Genomic DNA, 24,311 nt, shown 5'->3' with positions numbered 1-24,311 from the left:
AGCTCTCAGAAAAAAACTGATGAAGCTCAAGCAGTCTGTGAAGTACACTGCTCCATTGGTTAGCGCACTACTAGATAGTGTTGAGCAGCAGTTTAGCTTTCTGGGGGGGGGGCGTCCAAAGCTGCAAAGACTACGTCCTCACAACATGCAGCACGCCCATGTTCAAGAACAAAATATTCCCCGACAGCTGGAAAGAAGCAGCTGTAACAATGTTAGTTGAGGAGGCTAAAAGGATGAGAACAAGTGATCCTGATGACAAGTCCAGCCACTTGTCAGGTGATCACAGTTTAACTCTGCAGATAACAAAGTGGAGATAGAGGTTCAAGTTCTACTTATTTTCATAAAATAACAAAAACAATTTCCCAAAAGGGCTCAATGGCCCGTTATTTGGGAAACGGCATACAATAAACAAAGAATAATAAAACTTGTCATAAACATACTAACCAACATCTAAATATAAATATATAAGGAAAAGAAATCAACTCACCGGCAGTCCCCACGAAACAGCGACCCTCATATCACCCGACAATAAAATACAAATTAAAATTCTCTGCGTCATCGAGGATACAACACCAGCAAAACAACAACCCCCCCCCACAAAAAAAAAATTAACCATAAGAAACATTTAATAAGAAGCCTTTAATAAGAAACTTTTTATCTGTCTCTTAAAGGAGCCAAGTGTTCGTGACTGCCGGATCTCAGGGGGAACCACGTTCCAAGTACGCCCCACAGTCACTGCCAGGCCGAAGTCTGAAGGAATCGAGGGTCTAGCTGGAATAATCACATCCTCACGGTTACGAACCATATACAAATTTACTTCCCCTACTAGTTTGAGCAGTCCCGAAAAACAACATGGGAGATCTCCCTGGAAGTATTTATATGCCAACGAAGATAGAGATAAAACATAAATATCTTTAATCTTGAGGAGGTCAAGAGGAGTGTGTGTAGCCGACTGGAGAATTCTCGCCGCTTTCGCATGAAGATGGTGAATAGGAGCAAGTACCGAGGAAAATGTTGACATCCACACAGACGAACAGTAACATATATAAGGGTAAATCAGAGAGAAGTATAAACGATGGAGGATAGGGAAAGGAAATAAACGCTTTAATTTTCGGATGATCCCAAGTCCACGGGAAATTTTCGCTCTTATTATTTGAACATGCCACTTAAATGATAAATTTTCATCCAAAAGAACTGTGAATACGGTGCGGATTTATCTGAAAAGAAAGTTTGCCAAATGCCTGCAGAAGCACAATGCTACCATTCTGGACGAAAATAGTAACGCGCACCTAGGCCCCCTCCAACGCTCATTTTTTCCCAAAGTCAACTGATCAAAATTTTGAGATAGCCATTTTGTCCAGCATAGTCGAAAACCATGAAAACTATGTCTTTGGGGACTTACTCCCCCACAGTCCCTGGGGGAGGGGCTGCAAGTTACAAATTTTGACCAGTGTTTGCATACAGTAATGGTTATTAGGAAGTGTGCAGACGTTTTCAGGGGGATTCTTTCGGTTGGGAGGGGGTTGGGTTGAGGGGAGGGGGCTATGTGGGAGAATCTTTCCTTGGAGGAGTATGTCGTGGAGGAAGAGAAATTCAATGAAAAGGGCGCAGGATTTTCTAGCATTACTATAAAAAAAAAAAACAATGAAAAAATAAACATGAAAGTTTTTTCAATTGAAAGTAAGGAGTAGCATTAAAACTTAAAACGAACAGAGATTATTAAGCATATGAGGGGTTCTAAAAATACTTTAGCATAAAGAGCGAGGTATTTAGGAGGAGATAAATACCTCGCTCTTTATGTTAATGTATTTTTATTAATTTCAACTATTTGTTCTACAACCTTTCTGATTCAGGAGTCATTCTCAAAGAATTGGGACAAAACTTAAGATTTAGTATAAAGAGCGAGGTACTAACGAGAGGACAAACCCCCTCATGTACATAATAAAAAGTTACGTAAGTTAATTCTTAAGTTACGTATATTTTTTACTAATAAAAAATGTTTGTTAAAAATTAAAAGTTCTAGTTGCCTTTTTAAGTAACCAAAAAATCGGAGAAGTAACCCTTACTTCTCAAAATCGTATGATCAAAATTAAGAGAAAGCCATTTAGCCAAAAAAAGAATGAGTATGCAAATTTCATTTTAATAATTTATGTGCGGAGAGCCAAAATCAAACATGCATTAATTCAAAAACTTTCGGAAATTAAATAAAAAAACTAGTTTTTTTTAACTGAAAGTAAGGAGCGACATTAAAATTTAAAACGAATAGAAATTACTCCGTATATGAAATGGGTTTTCCCCTCCGCAATCCCTCACTCTTTACGCTAAAGTTTGACTCTTTGCCACAATTCTAATTTTTAAAACAATTAAAAACTTTTGCGTAAAGAGCGAGGCGTTTTAGGAGGGGAAAACTCATTTCATGTACGGAGTAATTTCTGTTCGTTTTAAGTTTTAATGTCGCTCCTTACTTTCGGTTAAAAAAACTAGCTTTTTTTTTAATTTCCTATAAGGATCCATAGTATGGGTTGCTATTTGTATGTTGGAGAAACTTTTTCAACGATTTTTAATCCTGACACAAACAGTATTTTTTAATTTAATTTTATAGCTTCTAAAGTTGACCTGCAAAATAAAACTTAATATCATTCCCAAAAGATTCTATCTATGCTCTTTGACAACGTGGATACACTTAAACTATTTTTGTTTATTTGAATTGTAAGAACAGAAGTAGTAATAGTAGTACCCTCAGAAGTTTCAACTTGATACCCCCAGTCGTTCTCTATATATTGCTGATGTGTCTTATTGGCAACCACAAACACAACGCCTTTTGATTTAGTTTAAAGCAACACTTAGTTTTAAAGCATAATGGGCCAATTGCATTATTGTTGGGGGTTGACATGCTTAATATTCTTAAAGACATAGTTGCTGGACCGTTCTACTATGCTGAACAAAATGGCTGTCTCAAAGTTTTGACTGGATGCGTTTGGAAAATGAATTGGCCTGAGAGAAGGGCTGCTTGCCCTCCAATCTCTTGTTACTCTTAAAAAGGACACCAGAACTTTTAATTTTGAATTGAATTATCTACTTTAAAAGTTTCAATGATATTTCTAGCTATTGTAGAGTGATAATTCCTATGATATTGCTTATATGTCCTTTTGAAAACCTGCGTGCATACAGTTTTTTTTGCTTTAGTTGAAGCTCCTAAACGTTCCCTAAGAGTTTCATCTTAATACCTTTAGCGTCGTTAGTTACATTAACGGTAGTGGTAGCATTGAAAGTATACATATAGTGCATTCTGTGAAAAAATACCCTTGTTCTTGGCTATTCTACTTCCAACATCTTCACTATATCCGCCATCTACCAAACTGAATCCATATTCTCCCATTGGTTTTGCTGCACTCCTTAGAATAAAGTCCATCTAAATGAGCCCTATAAACGGAGAGAGGACGCAACCCTGCTTAACTCCTGGTTTAATACGAATTAAGCTACTATTCTTGTTTCCCGCCTTAACCGTGGCAATTTTATTCTTGCACATAGACTATTCATTTTAATGTATTTATCTCGTATACCTTACAAGGATAGGACCTTATCTGCAGCTCTTCTGTGCAAATTATATAAAAACAAGTATTTTCAACTGTAAGTAAGGAGCAACATTAAAACTTAAAACGAAGAGAAATTATTACGTATATGAGGAGTGTTGCTCTTCCTCTCCGTTTCCATATGAATATAATAAATTTTTGTGATAGTTTGGGGGAAAAGGGCGACCAATAGGAACGAATCTCCACAAGCTGCAATTGCTGGTACCTTGAGTGCCAACTTGGATATTTTGATTGATTTTTTTCGAAATCAAAATTTTCAGTATCGGCACTAGTTCTAAATATTTTTAAACGTGCCTGGATGGGGGGCGCCAATTCACAAAAATGTCAGAGGCGGAAGGGTTTTTGAACCTTGTTTATAAAAATACAAAAAAAAAGATGTTCAAAATTTTTTAAAAGAAAATAATATTTTTCAAAATCAAGGGGACACATTACACCCCTGATAATATTAAAGAAAACATTGGCTACATGATCTGCATGTAATGAAGTGAAGTCAACGTACCGAAGCCGCTCATTGTAACGTATAATTCAATATATAACATAAAAATTAAAAATATATTAAAATGAATATAGTACCCAAAGAAGAAGGGTATTTCTTTAGTCATTTAACCAAGAAGTAATATGCGCCTTCAATCATTTACTGATTTGATATACAAAAAAAGTATGCTAAATAGAATAATTTACAGTCTCATGGTTGAAAAGTGAAAAAGAAGATTCATTAAAAAATAAAATAGGATTTAAGCCTTTTATTTTGACAGTCTATAATTAAAAAAAAAATAGGAATATCAGTAAAAGAAACTGACAAAACGTGACTGAAGTAAATATACTAAAATGAAAATCATCAGTTTCAGTAAAGTCACTTGTGCCTTGACTTGCCTTCTGATTTAATGGAGTAAAAAGAGGAGGACTAAACAGACTAATTCACTTTGCCCATGATCATAAAATGAAGAAAAAGAATGATTCAAATGAATTTTGTTAACAATATAAAACTGTACTGAAAAATGCAGTAAAAGAAAATTGTGTAAAATGTAGTTTAAATAAACATCCTAAAAGGAAAAACAAGCCATTAAAGAAAGACGTAATATGTCATTCTATTCACCTAACATAATAATTCGTTCGGCCCAAGAATCTAAAAATGAAAAAGAAATAAAAATGGTTTCCAATCATTTTTATTACGACCGACTAAAAAATTTCTTTGAAAAAATAAAAAACACGAATGTCATTCAGAGGAACTCGAACAAAATGTCTCTTAAATAAATATTTCCTAAACACAGGAATTTTGCAATGCTATCCATCCATAAGTCTGTATTTGTCCAACTTATGTAATCCACATTGGGCTGTTAAAAACTGGTCGTTGTAACGAATCCATTTGTTTGATACTGGAAAATAAAAATGTTTAGTTAGCTGAAAACAGTCTAAGCGAAACTTGTGGGTTACTTTAGTAGTTCCACAGTTTAACCATTATTATGAATAATTTACAAGATATTGGAATAATATTTTAACTTAAGAGTAAATTAAGACAAGAAATTCCAGTTTACCTTAAGAATGATGATTTTTGTAATTGTACATAATTAATTTTTTTCACAAATTAGTTATTTTCCAAAATTGGTTTTGGTCATATGAATTAATGATGAAAATGGTGAAATAATATGAATATTGTGTACTAGTAACAAAATGTGAACGATGAATAAATAGGGATGGTGCTTAAAAAATTTGTCTGGGGTCCAGTTTTAGCTTTCAACTGCTTTACTGTGAAATTCGAGCTTCAGTTGGTTTTCTCAAAAAAGTTTACCAAAAGCTAAAATATTTAAAGATATTTATCTAAAGTAAATATCTAAAATAATGAAAATGGAGAAGTAATATGACTAATAACATACCAGTGACAAAATGTGAACAATAAATAAATAGGCAGGGGGCTACAAATATGTCTAGGGTAATTTGTCTAAGCTTTAAACTGTCCTTTGCTGTGAAATTGGGGCTTCAGTTAGATTTCTCAGAAAGTTTACCAAAACCTAAAATATTTCAAAATATTGCTCTCAGCTGAAAAAATGGTAAAAATTTACAGAACTTTATTTTTATAAATTCCACACAATCCTTAATATACATATATAACGACCACCCTAACGACCACGACCACCCTGTCTGTCGACTGAAACCTAAGAGCCTGTCGGTTGATACCTTTGAAAGATAGTTCAACAGACAAAACACTAGACAGAAAGTCTTAGATGGTTGAATAGTGGCATTTCAACAGACAAAACACTAGACAGAAAGTCTTAGATGGTTGAATAGTGGCATTTCAACAGACAAAACACTAGACAGAAAGTCTTAGATGGTTGAATATTGGCATTTCAACAGACAAAACACTAGACAGAAAGTCTTAGATGGTTGAATAGTGGCATTTCAACAGACAAAACACTAGACAGAAAGTCTTGGATGGTTGAATAGTGGCATTTCAACAGACAAAACACTAGACAGAAAGTCTTAGATGGTTGAATAGTGGCATTTCAACAGACAAAACACTAGACAGAAAGTCTTAGATGGTTGAATAGTGGCATTTCAACAGACAAAACACTAGACAGAAAGTCTTAGATGGTTAAATTGTGGCATATCCGACCCTTAGCAGTCCGATGCTATGAATTTTGTCAAAGAAAAAAAAATCAGGCCACAAAACCCGCTCTTGAGAACACACAACTATTTGCTATCTGCAAAATCACCGAGCCACAGTACAATCAAATCTGTTGATGGGAAAAGTAAAGGCTGTATCGACACTAATTTCTTCTTGAGTATTATCTACTAAAATAATATCTTAGTATCATTTGCCCGATTCGTCATATAGATAAAACAATTCCAAGGCTTCTATCTGTTAACCAGTCATAGACTGTTCCAGTCAATTTGAAAACTGCCCCCTATCTTCACGCTCTGATTGATCAGCTATAAAGTTTACACTGGAAAGTTGGAACACTGCACAACCATCCAAACGGGGTATAAAGCTTCAGTCGTGCGTTATTTCGAATTTATCCGTAAATGGGACTTTGCCATCACTGTGGCAGGAATTAAACATTTATGTAAAGCTATTAAAACAATAACCAGTTTGAATTCGGGAAAATTTAAAAGGTTAGGAAGTTTAAATTAAGCGACAAAAAGATATTGCTATGGGCGTACATGGGGGATAGGAAGAAACTTGTCAGGTAGATAGAGGGCCAAACTTCCGTCTTTTATCAAAACTTGGGTTTGCACTTGTTTCCAATGAGTGTTCAAGGGAGCGTGACTGCCTTCGCCACACCTATAGTAATCACTAGAACCTATAGAATCGGGTGTCTATCCAGCTTAGGAGCTCTATGTGGGACGAATTTTATCTGTTTCTGTTTTTAACCTTTGTTTTTCCATAGGAGAAATTAAGGGATGGAAAAATAACTAAAAAAAAATGGACTTTGTGATGGTAAGGTTTATTTTTGTGGTTTTGGTTGTTGTTCATCTTCATTACATCTTGCTTCAAGCCAAGTTTTTTTTTTATTGTAACGAAAAGAAGCACCAGTACCAACCATTTTTGTAAATTCTATTTTGTTATTGAAATTAAGGGCGACCTTCAAGAAGAAGTAGAAAATGATGAAGTCGTTTCTAAATTTAATTAAAATTAGGCCAAAGATTTACAAACATATGTTCAGTCAGCTTCTAGAAACGGAAAAGAAATATTGGTTTTCAAACAGTTCGTGGTAACGAACTGTAGTAAGGAGCGATCCGGCTCAATAGTAACCAAAACTCTAAAAAATTGAATTTTGATATCAATAGCTACATCAAAAGAATCGCATTTTAATGCTGATTTTCAATATATAAGTTTCATCAAGTTTAGTCTTAGCCATCAAAAGTTACGAGCCTGAGTTACTGCCTTATTTCGGAAAATAGGGGGAAACACCCCCTAAAAGTCGTAGGATCTTAACGATCAGATTCAGATGACACCATCAGATTCAGCGTATCAGAGAACCCTACTGTAGAAGTTTCAAGCTCCTATCTACAAAAATGTGGAATTTTGCTTTTTTTTGCCAGAAGACAAATCACGGGTGCGTGTTTATTTTTATTTATTTTTTTTTTTTTCCCAGGGGTCATCGTATCGACCAAGTGATCCTAGAATGTCGCAAGAGGGCTCATTCTAACGGAAATGAAAAGTTCTAGTGCCCTTTTTAAGTGACCAAAAAATTGGAGGGCATCTAGGCCCCCTCCCACGCTCATTTTTTTCCCAAAGTCAACGGATCAAAATTTTGAGATAGCCATTTTGTTCAGCATAGTCGAAAATCATAATAACTATGTATTTGGGGATGACTTACTCCCCCACAGTCCCTGGGGGAGGGGCGGCAAGTTACAAACTTCAATCAGTGTTTACATATAATAATGGTTATTGGGAAGTGTACAGACGTTTTCAGGGGGATTTTTTTGGTTTTGAGGGTAGGGTTGAGGGAGGGGGCTATGTGGGAAGATCTTTCCTTGGAGAAATATGCCATGGGGGAAAAAAATTCAATGAAAAGGGCGCAGGACGAATCTGGTCACGTTAGAAAAAAACGTCAAATTCAGCGCTTAATATACAATGCTGGGTGTTCGGAGCCTCTCTATTATGGAGTATAATTTGAAAATAACACAACTATACGAGCGATAAAACATATATACCACAACCATAACTCAACTAACGAAAGAACTGCTAAGAGATAACACAACTATAAAGCGAAAACAGGTGAAAACTAACGGGAAAATAAACGAACTAAGAGGTGGAAGGGTCCCAGAGAAAAAATATAATCCTTTTTCAATTTTGAGCCTAACTTCCGCAAAGGAGTAATAATGTCAGAAGCCCCGAAATACCGAATTATTTTCTTTTCAAACAGTTCGTGGTAAAGAACTTTAGTAAGGGGCGACCCGGCTCAATAGTAAACGGAACTCTATAAAAAATGGAATTTTGATGCTAAAGGATACATCAAAAGAATCGAATTTTCACGCTGATTCTAAATATATAAGTTTCAATTAATTTAGTCTTTGTCATCAAAAGTTACGAGCCTAAGAAAATTTGCCCTATTTTGGAAAAAAGGGGGAAACATCCCCTAAAAGTCATAGAATCTTAACGAAAATCACACTATCGCATTCGGCATATCAGAGAACTCTATAGCCAAAATTTCAAGCTCCTATCTAAAAAATGTGGAATTTCATATTTTTTGCTATAAGACAAATCACGGGTGCGTGTTTATTTGTTTGTTTGTTGTTTTTTTTTTCTTTTCCCCAGGGATCATCGTATCGACCAGGTGGTCTTAGAGTGTCGCAAGAGGGCTCATTCTAACGGAAATGAAAAGTTCAAGTGCCCTTTTTAAGTAACGAAAAAATTGGAGGGCAAATAGGCCCCCTCCCACGCTAATTTTTTTCCAAAAGTCAACAGATTAAAATTTTAAGATAGCCATTTTGTTCCGCATAGTCGAAAACCACAATAACTATGTCTTTGGGAATGACTTACTCCCCCACAATCCCTGGGGGAGGGGCTGCAAGTTACAAACTTTGACCAGTGTTTACATATAGTAGTGGTTATTGGGAAGTGTACAGACGTTTTTTCATGGGGATTTTTTGGTTTGGGGGGTGGGGTTGATGGGAGAGGGCTTTGTGGGAGGATCTTTCCTTTGAGGAATATGTCATGGGGGAAGAAAAATTCAATGAAAAGGGCGCAGGATTTTCTAGCATTACTATAAAAAAAAAACAATGAAAAAATAAACATGAAAACGTTTTTTGAAATGAAAGTAAGGAATAGCATTGAAATTTAAAACGAACAGAGATTATTACGCATATGAGGGGTTCTAAAAATACTTTAGCATAAAGAGCGAGGTATTTAGGAGGAGATAAATACCTCGCTCTTTATGCTAAAATATTTTTAGTAATTGCAACTATTTATTCTCCGGCCTTTTTGATTCAGGGGTCATTCTTAAAGAATTGGGACAAAACATACGATTTAGTGTAAAGAGCGAGGTATTAACGAGGGTACAAACCCCCTTGTACACATAATAAAAATATAAGAATATAAAAGTTTGTTACGTAAGTTAATTCTTAAGTTACGTATATTGTTTACTAATAAAAACGTTCGTTGAAAATTAAAAGTTCTAGTAGCCTTTTTAAGTAACCGAAAAATTGGAGGGCAGCTAGGCCTCCTTCCCCACCCCTTATTTCTTAAAATCGTCTGATCAAAACTAAGAGAAAGCCATTTAGCCAAAAAAAATTAATATACTAATTTCATTTCAATAATTTATGTGCGGAGAGCCAAAATCAAACATGCATTAATTCAAAAACGTTCAGAAATTAAATAAAAAAAAACAAGTTTATTTAACTGAAAGTAAGGAGCGACATTAAAACTTAAAACGAACAGAAATTACTCCGTATATGAAATGGGTTGTCCCCTCCGCAGTCCCTCGCTCTTTACGCTAAAGTTTGACTCTTTGCCACAATTCTACTTTTTAAAACAATTAAAAACTTTAGCGTAAAGAGCGAGGGACTGCGGAGGGGACAACCCATTTCATATACGGAGTAATTTCTGTTCGTTTTAAGTTTTAATGTCGCTCCTTACTTTCAGTTAAAAAAACTAGTTTTTTTTATTTAATGTTGAGAAATATCGTTAGGTTTTTGTTAAGAATTAACGAATTTTTTTTTTGTTCTCAGATTATTATCTTCTTTCCTAAAATAAAAAATTGCTGAGAGGACTGTTCATGTTAATACGATATATGCCTTTTTTTACAGATACAGTACTTTATATGATCTTTTAAAATCAATTGACTGGTAGATTTCTTTATCGTATTTCACTTGGTTCTCAGAATGCTAAGAAATGTGTGCTTTAAGAGCACATTTGTAGATAGTGGGCATTTCAAGCCTTTCCAAAATTAGGTTAATGCAAGGATTGTCAATCTTAAGGCTTGAGGGGTTGAAGATGGTACATTTTGGCTGTTTGCTTATACATGAGCAAGGAAAACGTTTTCTAGGTGTAGTGAGGGAAGAGGAATTGGAAAAATTCTATATTGGTTGCATTTTTCTACCTTAGAAACTACCGCGAATGAAATTGGCTGTTCTTGCCCAAATTAGAACCATGTTGGTACTTTTCTCGTTTAGATAAACTGGGTCGATAGTTCACCCCCTAAAAAGTAGGATATATACAACTGATTGATGTCATCTAGCTCCCGTATATCATTTAGTCTTCAAAATTATTGCAAGTTTTTACTATTTCTGAAACATATTAAATTCCTTTGTGTACGATGCAAAATTTTAAAAATCGAGGCTCCTTTATCCAATTTTTGGCCGATTCCCTATTATAAAAGCATCAATTTTATTTTAAGCTAAAGTAAATAATTCAATAGTGCAAAATTCTTCGTGATTTTATTAATCTCTCGAAAGTCAAAGTGTGTTTAGTCACGGAATGAGCAGGGCTCTCAAATTTGAGAGGCCCTTTTCTGCAGCCAATTGACAGTTCTCCTAAAAAAGTGAAACCAGTAATATTTAACTGGTCTAGTTCAAAATATAGAAGATGAGAGCAAGTCAATGTAAAATGTTCCATTTCTGTTTTTCTCTTTTTTTTTACAAATGTCTGTATTTGCAATGAAAATGAGAAAGAAAATAAACTAAAAAAGGCCAAAAAAAGCTTTCTTTATACAAGCAGTGGATTATTAATGATTCTTAAAAACTGGAACAAAATTTCAGTTTTTTTTTATTCCCGGAAAAGTTTCGTCTTTTGAGACAAAATTTACGAGTGCTACTACTAACAAGCCACTGCAGCATCAAGCCGTCTGATGCCACTAAAAATGCATACACCGACCCATAATCTATTGAAAGCTTTAATCTTTACCCCCTGCCATAAAGGTCTAGTTACATAAATTAATAAAAAGTATCACCGAAAACGATCCCCCTTACGAGAAAACCCTTTATTTTTATATACAGGGAAAGTGGAAAAGTATATATAACGTGTGGGCAGTTCCAACCGTAGATAGAAGAGCAATCTTGGTTGGTAGTCGGAATATAATCGATATTCAGATTTTTTTTTTGAGATGGGCGGAATTTTTTCATGGAATAATTTTTTAATTTAGGGCAAATCCTATCTTTTATATGTAATTTTAAAACAATCTGTAATGGAATGAACTTATTTTGAAGAGAGTAGATTCTGCCTTTCTCCCTCTTTATAAAATCAAATGACTACATATAAATTATGTAAAAATAAAACAAGAATATCCAGATGGGGGAATAATTGAACTAAGGGAAAGAAATAAGACTACCGGTTTGTTTTGATGAGACTCGCAGTCTTGGATCATAGTTTTGATTCAAACACTAGTCTCTATTAAATATAATAAAATATGTGTTAATTTCAGTATATACATATAAAATACGTTTTAGTATATTTATATTTAAAATTCATTTATCATAACAATTTTTTTTTAAATTAAACTCGCAATCTTGGGTCATAGTTTTTATCCAGATACTAGTCTCTATTTTTAGAATCTATTTTAATTTTTTAATTTAGTTTTAGAATAACAGCTAACACAACTGTTTATTATGCTTTTCGGCTGGCAAGCTCTTTATCTAAAAATTACATATTTTCATGACATTTCTATTGACATTTCTGTTACATAGAATAAATTTCAGAAATTAGTATACATACCCCACTTAGATCCGTGAAGTACAGGGCATGCTCCATGACGGGTATTGTCATCGCCCTCTCCACTTCTATAAAGATTATACCAAAAAGCAGCAGCACCTTTTTCTGGCCACAGAGTGACGCCAGCACGTGGAAATACGGTTGCACCACCAGCTTCAACGTCAGTCAACTGTAATTAAAAAAATATATTTAGTTTTATTTTGCACTATGCAAAAAAAGCCAGAAATAAAGAAATGACGAAAATAAGCTTTCATCCACAAATTTATATACTGCTTAGTATTCCAGTATGATTGCCTGAAAATTAAAACTGATTATCAATTCGATTTTGTGTGCGATGTTGGAAACGTAAAATACAAGAAAATCACCTCAAAGACTCACTGAAGACATTTTGTGTCCCTATATCAGTGGCGAACCCAGAGGGGAGGGGGATAATGGGGATACAGCCCCCCTAGAAACTTGAGAAATTTGTCCTGAAGGGTCAACGTTTTTAAAGATTTGAGCAATCTTATAGATCAGAAGGATAATGTACGCTGTAAATTTTATTATGTAAATTTTTTTTTTATTTTATATACATTTTATAAAATTAAACTTTAAAACAAAACTGTCTTAAAAGCTAGCTAAATTCATTAGGGTTTTAATCCCATTGACGTAGAGTGATTTATGCGCAACAAGTAGGTAATGTGTAACAATCTCCACACGAGAATTTCTGTTTTGTGAAAATTAAGTTGGGAACAATGCCAGATTGCTGCCAAGTACGCCACGTTCTGGAATAACCACGGGATCCTAAGATCGTTGAACTTCATTTAGAACACGCTTGTGCTTTTCAGTGTTTATATAGAAGTCTAAGCCACTGTTTTTTCATTAGTCGTCCATCATTTCAAAACGGAAATAATTTTTTTTTTTTACTTTTTTCAAAAAGAAGCGGTTTGTCTGTAGCAGACCTTCGTTTGTTGATACAAACCCTAGTTGGAACGAAAAGCAATTAAAATACTCAAGGGGGCAAGGTTATGACGGAGTTTCATCTATGAGTGTCCAATTTCAAGGTTGGATTGCTATACTCCGTGAGAATTTTCCCCGTGCAGTCTATGTTCACTGTACAAGTCACTCCCTAAACTTATCCCCGTGCCGTTTGTACAACATGCCTATTAAAAGAAATTGTCTAGGAACTTTGAAAGAAGTCATTAATTTCCTTAGCTTTTCACCTAAACGCTCTGCAATTTCTAAACAAACTGTTTACGCAAGTAATTTTATCACAGGGACAAAAAGAATAAGATTGAACAAATTTTGTGAGACCAGATAGGTGGAGCACTTAAAAGCAATAATTTTGTTTAAAAAGATGATCATTGTTATCTGTAAGGCTATGAGGGAAATTCAAAAACATCCTGACTCAGTAGTAGTAGACAGGTTTAATAGCAAAAACTTGGCAGCTATCGCTGATTTGCGTTTCTTAACAATATATTCTGAAACATCAAGCAAAGTTTATTCTTTGCTATCTAGTATTGAGAGATGCAGTTTTTGTTGCAGCTACGGTTACTTTTAGTAAAGTTTTTAGTCCGTCACACAATTTGTCGTCTCTTTCCAATCAGAAACTATAGATTTCGCATACTTTCTCAAAATGCGGAAAATCTCAAGAGCAAAGTAAGAGACATGCGAGAGAGGAGTGAAGCTATGTTTCATTCACTTTTTACTGAAGGGGCTGAATTGTGTCAAGATTGTGAAATCAGCATTGGAATGACCAAATGAGCTCCAAAAGAAACGTATAGGAATAGTTACGCAACAGCGTCAGAGGATCCTGAAACGTATTGCCGACTTTCTGTGTTTATCCCATTCACTGAACTACTTTCTGCAGCAGCTGCATCAGCGATTCCTTCGTCACAGAAAGTTGCTGGAGTCACTGCAATACCTATTTCCTCAGCACTGTTTTCCCCTTGACGAAGAAAAAACAAAGGATATATCGGATACTCTAACTAATTTTTGGTATCTTGATAAAGCCGGCTATAGGGGAAGCTTGCAAGCTGATTTAGCTTCGTTTAGGAAAATGTGGATACAGTTGGGAAATTTGGCCCCAAAATATTTCATAACGTGCTTAAAAGAATAAAGAATAGGTTAGGAGACTAACCCATCTTCCATAGATCAATATCTGAATTGAAATTTTCAACATATAGTTTTTATTTAAGAGAGCTATAGGCGACGTCAAACGCCAAAAGTACTCACAGAAAAATAAAACAAACATTTTACAGGAGCTTTGGTTGCTTTTTTTACTCTTTCAGTACTAGAAAGTTTTAGAAGTAAAACTCTTTCAGTTTTACTCTTTCAGTACTCCTAAAAGATTAGGAGGAAAAGAAAACTGAATAATGAAGGTAGTTGAAGAGCTGTAAATGAGCCAGTATATATTATGCCTTCCCATTCGTCACAGAATAGTCTAGTCTACAGATTAACGACGATTCCCGATTAGAAAGGTCCTTATGTCGACAACGCAGCAGCTAGTACAAGGACGGTACTTGTGTTGCCAAGCCGAGATCAAGTGTGCCACCAGAGAGATTTTCCATATTGAACCTACTGTGGCTTCCTCCTGCAATCCGTCATCTTAAAATTCGCGCTACTGTTCACTCACAACTTCAACTATCTAAACTTTTTATATTATGTTTTCTGAAGTAAAAAATTCTCAATGCCTTAATCAGAGCCTGTTAAAAAAGAAAAAGTCTGTAGGCCTGTTTTTGAGACCTGACAACAATCTAATTTCGAATCTTACTCGTTAAAAACTTCGAAAAAAAACTTAAGAAAATTTAAGGGGGCTTTTGTCAATATATATATATATATATATATATATATATATATATATATATATATATATATATATATATATATATATATATATATATATATATATATATATATATATATATATATATATATGTGTGTGTGTGTGTGTTTATGTATTTGTAGCAAGGAATTTGAAATAATTTTTGATTTATCAATGTTGTAATAATGCGTAATGTTGTATCAGCGGTAAATCCCCCCCCCCCAGAAAATACACCTCCCGCGGAAAATACCCCTTGCGGAAAATTCTCCTTCGGAAAATACCCCCCTGGAAAATAATCACTCATCTGACGAGCACCCTACGAAGTTTTTGCGACCATGAGGTGGAGGTCTCAATAAGGAAGGGGCAGTCCCCGTCTTACATGGAATAAATTCTGCTCATTTTGGGGTTTAATGTTACTCTTTACTTTCATAATAACAACATAGATCAGAAATATTCACAGAAATGATAAGGGAGTAGACATTAATTTCAAAATTTTTATAGTCTTTAAAAGTCTTTAAAGTTTCTTTTGTACCCCTCCCCTCCAGAAACCTTCCCCCAAGCAAAAATCCTGGTTACGGCCCTCGGGATCACACATCAATTTCTACTTTCAGTGGAATGTAAATTTTTGGGAGTAATTTTCTTTCAACGAGGATATATTTTCTGGGAGATATTTTCCGGGGGGGGGGTATTTTTATGAGGAGCGGGGGGTAAAAGCCTAGAACTGTAAAAATATGTTTTATTCTCAGTGCTGTATAAACTTGTCTTTAGAAGCTGTCAACGGCTTCTTTTGGGCTGACACTGCTTTTCAGGCACATTTAGGCACATCTGTACGTCAATATTTCAATAGTTGTGCTAAAATATTTTTAATATATAAATTTAACGCGATATGCATGCAGGCCAGTTAAACTTGGAAAGAAACAGGCCTTTTATCTCAAGTCATGATTTCAATCTAATCTAACGTTGGAAGTTTAAACTAGGCTAGATAAAATAGTCATATGATACATTGTAAAAATTCACAATTATTAAGTTACTGCTCTGTTAGGATTCATAATACTTACATAGACCATAAGGGTAGCAAGACGATCACCAATAAGCCGCTCCCAAGGGCCGTAAGAGTTTGGATCTGGATTGTGCATCAGATGGTCCGTATGGGTAACATATAATCCACCAATGCCGTAGTTTGCAACTTGATAGTCCTCGGCTGAAGTCTTTTCTTGAACTAAAAGACCAGTGGCAGTAGTGATTCTTTTAGAAATTTTCGAAAGCATCGGGTCGTCACTTTCTTCGAGCCAAGCGCTGTAAAGTAAAACAGATGGTGTGATATAAGTATTTCTCATAAGAGACATTTCCACAGATTTGGACTTGGTTGTAATTTTGAAAAAAAAATTCAATTGATGTCAAATCGAGCTAAAACGCCCGAAATATTCAATTAACACTGGACTTTTATTACACTAAATCTTATTGTAAGGAATGTAGTGGCTTTCTGAAGAATCCTGATCAAAAAATTGAATTATCAGCAGCCAAATAGTATTATCAAATTTCAGACCACAACGAATTAGAATTCATCTTAAAGATTAACGTGAATTTCAAAAAGCACTTGAGAACCTGTGCAAAGGTCGTGGAATACGGGTATCTAATTTTGTCGAAATTTTACAGAGGAGATGGTTCTTGAACTAAAAGTTCTTTAATTTTGTATTGGAAAGTAATAGGCAAAATTAAAAATACGGTATTGAATATTACAGTCCCTACTGGCGATCTTGATCACCGTTTCATGGCCCTTTAGCCAGGAGGTGCAATGGGAGTTTGGGGGCCAGCCATCTTGTGCTTTTGCACACCCTTCCTGTTCACCTTCCCCAAATTTCTCCAGGCATCCATTTTGAGCTGGGTCGACTCTGGCTGAACGTACAATCCCACCACTGACCCCCATTCCAAACCAAATAACCAGCATAACTACTGTTCACACGGACAAAGCATTTCAGGTCTTGCGCGCGAACCACTCAGTCAGGATGGATCGTTGCTTTCGTCACTAACAGGCTCTGATATCAGTCTTTCTACTTCTACCATTTTTCCGGAAGATCTACCGGATTCCCAATCCGTCTCCCGATAAAAAAAAAAGAGATATTGAAACTACCAAAAGTCTAGAATAAATTAATTCCAGTATATTGTCAAGTCTTTGTGGTCAATCTTTTTTTTTTGTGAAAAATAGTTTGACATGAAACGTGAAATATAAATAATCGTACCGAAAATTATACCCACCCTAAGAGCCAGCTATCAATTTTTTACTGAAAATTGAAGAGATTTCACAGATTACTTGAACAGAAGTGGAAACACTGACTGCAATATAAAATAGATGTCGTGAAAAAGATTTTTTGCAAGTACTGATAGTAATCATGCCCAAAAGATGTCTGTTGCCAACTATACAGGCATCCAATTTTTGAAGATTTTATGGTTTTTATGGCACTTGCCCGTCGGCCGGGCGCCATACAGTGATCACAATTTCTGTCCGTCGGTCTGTCGGTCCCGGTTTTGCTAGTTCAGGAACTTTTAGATAAGCTAGGACGATGAAAGTTGCCAGGCGTATCAAGAACCAGACAAGATTAAATTGGAAATAGTCGCTTTCCCGATTCGACCATCTGGGAGGAGTGGAGGGACGGTTTTCGGAAAAATTGAAAACATTCTTTTAAAAAATGTCTTCTTGCAAGCCCGTATAACGCAGTGGATGTGGTGTTGGTATTCTACTCCGAAGGTTGTAGGCTCAATTCCTGACAGAGAAAATTTTTATAAGTTTTTTTTCTTGCTCCGCCATTTTTAAGTATTAAATTTTAGTCTAAGTTAAAAACCTTTTTTTTAAATGTCTGGCCTTGACTAACACTTTTAGCAAAAATATCAGATTGGGTCACGTTTCATGGTGATTAAATCTGGAATTTGCTATAGTATGGGCCAGCAAGCGTAGGAGGAGCTAAATCAAGCGATGGATTTAAAGCGATCAAAAATCATAGACAAAGCTATTCAGCTTCAGAGGCAGTGGTGCTTATCATGGTAGCCCCCCCCCCCAAAAAAAAAAACATCACCGCGATAACATTGCAAAATGTTGGCTCTTACGATCTCGTCAAAAGTGCCATATGAGCTTTTGGCTCTTGTTGAACCCAGAGATCGATGATGGTTGTGATTTTCTAAAGTTTTTGGAAAGCATACTGTGTCACATTCTTCAATTCAAGGGCACAAGTAATGACGATTTTAATGTTCAAAAGATGTCAGTTGCGAACTATGAGGGCTCAAAATTTAGTGGAGGACGAATTTACTTTTTGCAAAAACCGTGGTATTCGCTTCAAATATGATCGAATTTATCACTCTAAATGTAGTATTGATCTAAAAAAAGACAGCTGGTGGTTTATACACGCTGAGGAGATGAGGTGACGATTTTGAAAAACACCTTTTTCCGAAAAAGCATTAAATTTACTTGGAATATAATCCGATTTGTTTCAAATGAATTGTTGACTTCATAAAGCAAAGAAGCAGACGCTGGTTAATGAGTATAGAAGAAGTGACAATTAAAAAACAGGATCTTTTTGCAAAGTAAAATCATATTTACTTTCCGTAGAATCTAAATTTCGGCGATAAATGTGTTCAATTCAATTCAATTTAATTTATTTCTAAAACGGGCAGCGGAAAAGCCAAATATTCGTTTAGCCGTCAAATCATAAATATATATACAATATATAGTCAACACTTATGAAATAATTTAAAATAATTCTAGCTCATCACTTAAAATCAGTACAAAATAACTGACTAGTCAAAATATAATAAAATATAACTAACGAACTAAAGCAGCGGATAAGCCAAATATTCGTTTTGGTCGTCAAAATACAAATACATGTACAATCCATACTCAATACTTATGAGATAATTTAAAATAAATCCAACCGTCCACTTAAAATCAGTACACAATAGCTGACTGGTCAAAAAATAATATAACTAACGAACTAAAGCTGTACCTATTCTTGCTTACTAGCAGTAACATTAGAAAACTTGACAAATGAGGGAACAAAGCTTTTCAAATATCTGTTTCGAGACACGTTGATTAGCTGTATGTGAGGTACAGCTTCTGCCACTGCTCTTGCGTGTCTTTCTCGATGTGGTTGAAATTAGGGGGCAGTAGGGATCGATGGTATGTGTTGTTGATCCTACGAGGAGAAGAGGCAGGCGTTTGATCGCCCGTTAAATTCTACTGCAATTATTGTTAACAAGAACACTAGCTTGGGCTAGCTACCGTGAAATTCATATGGTGATTCAAATCATTGGCATTAATAAGTGACGGCGGGATTTGAGCTCATTAATGACTTCTTTAGACTGTTTGACTTCTTTTGACTTCTTTGACATTAATGACTTCTTTTTCCATTTAGGATGTTTATTTAAACCACATTTTGTTCAATTTTCTTTGACTACATTTTTCAGTACAGTTCTATACTGTTAATAAAATTCATTTGAATCATTCTTTTTCTTCATTTCATGATCATGGACTAAGTGAGTTAGTCTGTTCAGCCCTCTTCTTTTTACTCTGCTAAATGAGAAGGCAAGTCAAGGCACAAGTGACTTTACTGAAACTGATGATTTTCATTTTAGTATATTTACTTCAGGGAACACAGCTCTTTTCAAATATCTGTTTCAAGACACATTGATTGGCTTTATACGAGGTACAGCTTCTGCCACTGCTCTTGCGTGTCTCTTTCGATGTGGTTTGAAATTAGGGGGCAGTAGGGATCGATGGGATGTTTTGTTGATCTTACGAGGGGAAGAGGCAGGCGTTTGATCGCCCGTTAAATTCTACTGCAATTATTATTAACGAGGACACTGGCTTGGGCCAGCTACCGTAAAATTCATACAGTAATTCAAATCATTGGCGTTAATAAGTGACGGCGGGATTTGAGCTCATGAGAACGGATCGCACAAGATATTGTTTTTCAATTTTTTCATCTATGCAGACCCTAAATATCAATTGTATGTATCGAGGAAGCACTGCACAATATATAAAATATTTTCTTATTTTTCGTCACAGTTTCATCCCCTAAATTCTCAAGGGAGTTTTTACGGCATCCCGGGGTTCTAATGAGTCCTTTGGGAAATCCTAACCTTAACTATTCGAATATATTTAGTTAAAGAGGTATGTACACTGTTTTGTGCGAACTGAGGGTCTCCTCGTCCCTTTGGATAGAATCAACCCAAGGAAAAAAGAAACTTGGATACTCCTCGCTTATCTCCAGTGCTCTTTTCAATCGTAGAAGAATTGATAAGAAGATAGAGTAAAAAAAGAAAAAAAAAACAAAAAAAGAATGTTTCTCCAGTCGGCAAAATTGTGCTAAAAATAAACAAAAGCTTCTTACTAAATTTACAAAGACAGTTCCAACTTTGTTTTCCCTGGATATGGTTGGATTGCATAGCAGATAAAGATGGGAGGGCCAGTTTACTATTAATTTCTAAATTTATTATCAAATTCAGGTTTTATTTATTAAATTAGATTTATTTTACGCTGGATCAAACAATGTTTATTAAACCAGGTTGAATTTCTTATTAAATATAATTTTATGTGCCTGAGAAACAGAATTTTCAGTGATCAGACATAGAAGCCGACCGAATATTGTTGCCCAATGAGCATGGTTTTTCATCGGGCGTAATAATTCAGGCTAGTAAAGTAAAATTGGAACACAACTATCACACAAAAGTATTTACTTACTTTTTGCTAGTTCTTATCATGGACTTAACAAATCCCTGGCCATTCGACGACTTGTGCCTCGATGAATGAAGTTTTGGTTCTGCTAACTCTTTGAACTTAGTGAGCTGTCCATCGTTAAGAAGGTCGTGAATAATGACAATGCTTGGATTTCTAGATGTCTCTTCAACCTTCAGAGGCTGAAGTAGTAGATATGGATGATTCCGGGTCACGTGGTAACAAAAAAGTTTTGCTTCAACAACTGCTGGCTGAAAGCATTTAAATATGTCATACGGACCACATAATATTATATAGAAGCAAAACCACCTCACAAGAACAAAGGAACAAAACGCCAAATCGAAATTTACATTTTTCTTCTTTTTTTATATATTATTTTTAATTCGTCTATTCGTTTTTAAAGGCGAATAAAGCTTATTAAGCTCTGAATGAACAGATTTTAGGCTTTTCTTTTTAACATGTTTTTCTTACTTTTTCTTAATTCATTACTGAATATATCTTTTAGAATGTAAGCTTTGTAACCTATGTAATCTTTGTAAATGATATCATTAGCTGTCATTTTTAAAACGAATTTTAAAACAAAGCAACAGACACATCGTTATTATTACCAGACATGTCAATAAACAGTCTAACTGTGCCCCATCTTCTTGCTTTGCCCCCCATTTGAATTTTTTCTGCTTCACTAACCAAATCTATTTTAAATCGTCAAGTATCTGCTGCATCTGCCTCCTTGGATCAGTAATTCTTCTCTGGTACAAAAATTTAAATTGATTCTGCCTACAAACATTATTGATATGTTTTAATCCTTTGTGGAAGATTTTAAATCCTTTCCTAGAAAACTGAACCACCAGTGGTCTTCCCTCTTCGTATAGTATGTAGTTATGTTTGTGTTTGTCTCTCTTTTCGTTGATTGTTTATTTTCTCTTTTAATTTTTTTTTGTCTTACTCTGTCACTAGGGCTACAAACCCTCTTTGGTTTTGTTGACGGATCAAAAATTAATCAAACTGAATTAAATATTAGTCAAGAAAAAGTGAAAGCCCAAAAAAAGAAATAAACAGCTCATTAACCTCAGTAGTTGAACGCCTCATCAAGCTAAATTTTCATCAATCAAAATTTATCACTTGCTGACTTTTCTAACGAGGCGTAACAGATACATTTACATTGAGCTTTCATGAAGAAACTAGATTAAATCTAGTGAAAACACAGCTAATAATCCTTGAAAAAGGCTTTTTTGGTTATTGTTTTGCAGCTAGTAAATTCAATTTTGAACTTTCCATATTGGCTCCAGGGAGCCTATTCTTTCTAAAAGAGAGGAAGCACTATGAGTTTGGTAATTATAAGGGCATTAGCTTGATTTCTTTAGGAAGGAAGTTGCTTACTGTGATGATAGCTCTTAGACTTAGAGATGCTGAAGATAAAGGATGTATCGACCAAATTCTCACTCTTTGACAAACAACTGAGAAGTATCTGAGTCCAAATACCTTTAGTCCTCAGTTTTATAGATTATGCGTAAGCGTCTGATTCAGCTAATAAAACAGCTATAGCGATGGTCCTATCCTTGTGGGGAGACCAGATAAAACATTGAAGTAATTAGTGCTATGTATGAGAATACCATTGCTGCAGTTAAGCTAGGAAATGAAGCTAGTAGCTGGTTTCGTAGTCAGGAGGGAAGAAGGGTTGCGTTCCCATTTATATTGATCGTTTTTGTGGACTTCGTCCTAAAAATCACATCAAAGGCAATGGGAGAACGCGGAATAAAATGGAGAAGTATAACTCTCCTAGACTTCGATTATGCTGATGATTTAAGTATCTTTGATGAAAAAATTAGCAGAATGAAGTAAGTTTTGGAGGTTTTGAGAGTTCAGGCTACAAGAACAGGTTTGAAAATAAATGTCCAGAAGACTAATTTTCTAAGACTAGAAATAAGTGAAGGTGAAGAGGTGATGCTGGGTAACGAGAAGACCGATCAAGTGAATAGCTTCACTTAACAAGGTGGTATTATTAGCAAAGACGGTGAGTGCAGTGAAGATGTTAAAAGCAGAAGAGTAAAGGCCCAGGCTGTCTTTTCACAGTTGAAAAAACTTTGGTCTGCACCAAAGTCTGCACCCCAATACTAAAATATTGGAAGCTACATTGATGCTAGAGGGTCAGGTACGGTTCTGGAGCATGTACGGTTCTGGGTATCAGGTGTACGGTTCTGGGTGTTCCGAAGAGGCAAGAGAGTATTTGCTGGATATTTTCCTTAGAAATTGCATGCAGACTGTTTTGGGTACCAGACTGACAGACCGTATCTCAAACAGCAAGTTGTTTGATAAATGTGGTTGTTTCCCGCTTTTTAGGGCTATAATAAGATAAAGATTGAGATGGCTAGGACACCTTCTGCGGATGAAGGATCACAGAGTGACGAAGATCGTCTTTGCCACCCAACTCTCTAGGTAAAACGAAAAGCAGGTCGTCCCCGAAGGATGTTGTAAGGAAAGATTTAAGGCAAATGGGAGCTTTTTGGGAGGGTTTAAAGAGGAGGGATTTGAAAAAATAGGATGAGAGAGGAGCAAACGCAGCTGTGCTGACATCAGGTGGCTTGGTGCTGCACTGAGTTGTTAGTAGTAGATGTAGAACTCTGCCAGCAGCAGTTAGATCCCAGATGATGAAGATGGAAATCCTTATTTGCTATAAATAATTTGCTTAAGTTTCTCGACGTTCTTATGGCTTGGCAAATGGCATTCCCAAAGAAAACAAATAAAAAATGTAAGCAACTAAATCTGCATAAAGGGAGGGGGATATATGGCGCTCTTAATACCTCCTCCCAATTGATCTAAGCGACCCCTTCCAAAAATAAAATAGAAAATTTGCGCCTACAAATATACACTTCTTTAGCGTGTTACCCAGTAGAAAAATTCTTTAGACTAATTACAGTCCTTTGAATTTATGAACTGCAATTTTCGAAACAGGTGATGATATGCTCAACAAGACGACACTATATCAGATTTTAAGTATTTGTTATCTAAATAACAGAGCAGTCGCACTCAAATTTGCGTTAAATTATCAATGCCCCAATGTGCCTAAAGATGGCTCTCCTTAGAATCAATCGCAGATATCTATTTTCTTGGAAACAAACTCCGGTTCCACGAGTCAGGCTATAAAAAGGGCAGACCAATGTCTTTTCAAAAAAATTTTCCATCAACGGTTTATGAAATGCATTTTAGCGATTTTTTGGTTGATTTGACGATTTTCTTGGTACTTATATGATATATCCCCTACATAGTATTCTTCTAATATGTTTTCCTGACGCTCAATCCTAATGAAATATTAATTATATAAAAAAACAAGTTTTGTTAACTGCAAGTAAGGAGCGACATTAAAACTTAAAACGAACTGAAATTATTCCGTATATGAAAGGGTGAGTACCCTCCTCAACGTCTCGCTCTTTACGCTAAAGTTTTTCTATTGTTTTAAAAAGTAGAGTTGTGACAAAGAGTCAAACTTTAGTGTAAAGAGCGAGACGTTGAGGAGGATACAAACCCTTTCATATGCGGAAT

The 24,311-nt window shown here is 35.4% G+C and overlaps 1 protein-coding gene across 1 annotated transcript in view; it reads right to left on the bottom strand.

The window, feature by feature from the left end:
- Positions 1–4,743: 4,743 nt before the first annotated feature.
- The window catches only part of LOC136035716 (prolyl 4-hydroxylase subunit alpha-2-like), an 80,375-nt gene continuing 60,807 nt past the window's right edge, over positions 4,744–24,311 (bottom strand). Inside the window, exons 7-10 of the mRNA XM_065717670.1 lie at positions 20,778–21,022; positions 16,105–16,342; positions 12,247–12,412; positions 4,744–4,969 (exon numbers count right to left, since the gene is read on the bottom strand). Coding sequence (XP_065573742.1) covers positions 4,878–4,969; positions 12,247–12,412; positions 16,105–16,342; positions 20,778–21,022 — 741 coding nt within the window. The 3' untranslated portion in view covers positions 4,744–4,877. The remainder of the gene's footprint in view (positions 4,970–12,246; positions 12,413–16,104; positions 16,343–20,777; positions 21,023–24,311) is intronic.

The sequence above is a fragment of the Artemia franciscana genome, chromosome 14 (assembly GCF_032884065.1).
Source record: "Artemia franciscana chromosome 14, ASM3288406v1, whole genome shotgun sequence".
Classification (NCBI taxonomy): domain Eukaryota; kingdom Metazoa; phylum Arthropoda; class Branchiopoda; order Anostraca; family Artemiidae; genus Artemia; species Artemia franciscana.
This window is presented reverse-complemented; position numbering and strand designations above follow the sequence as displayed.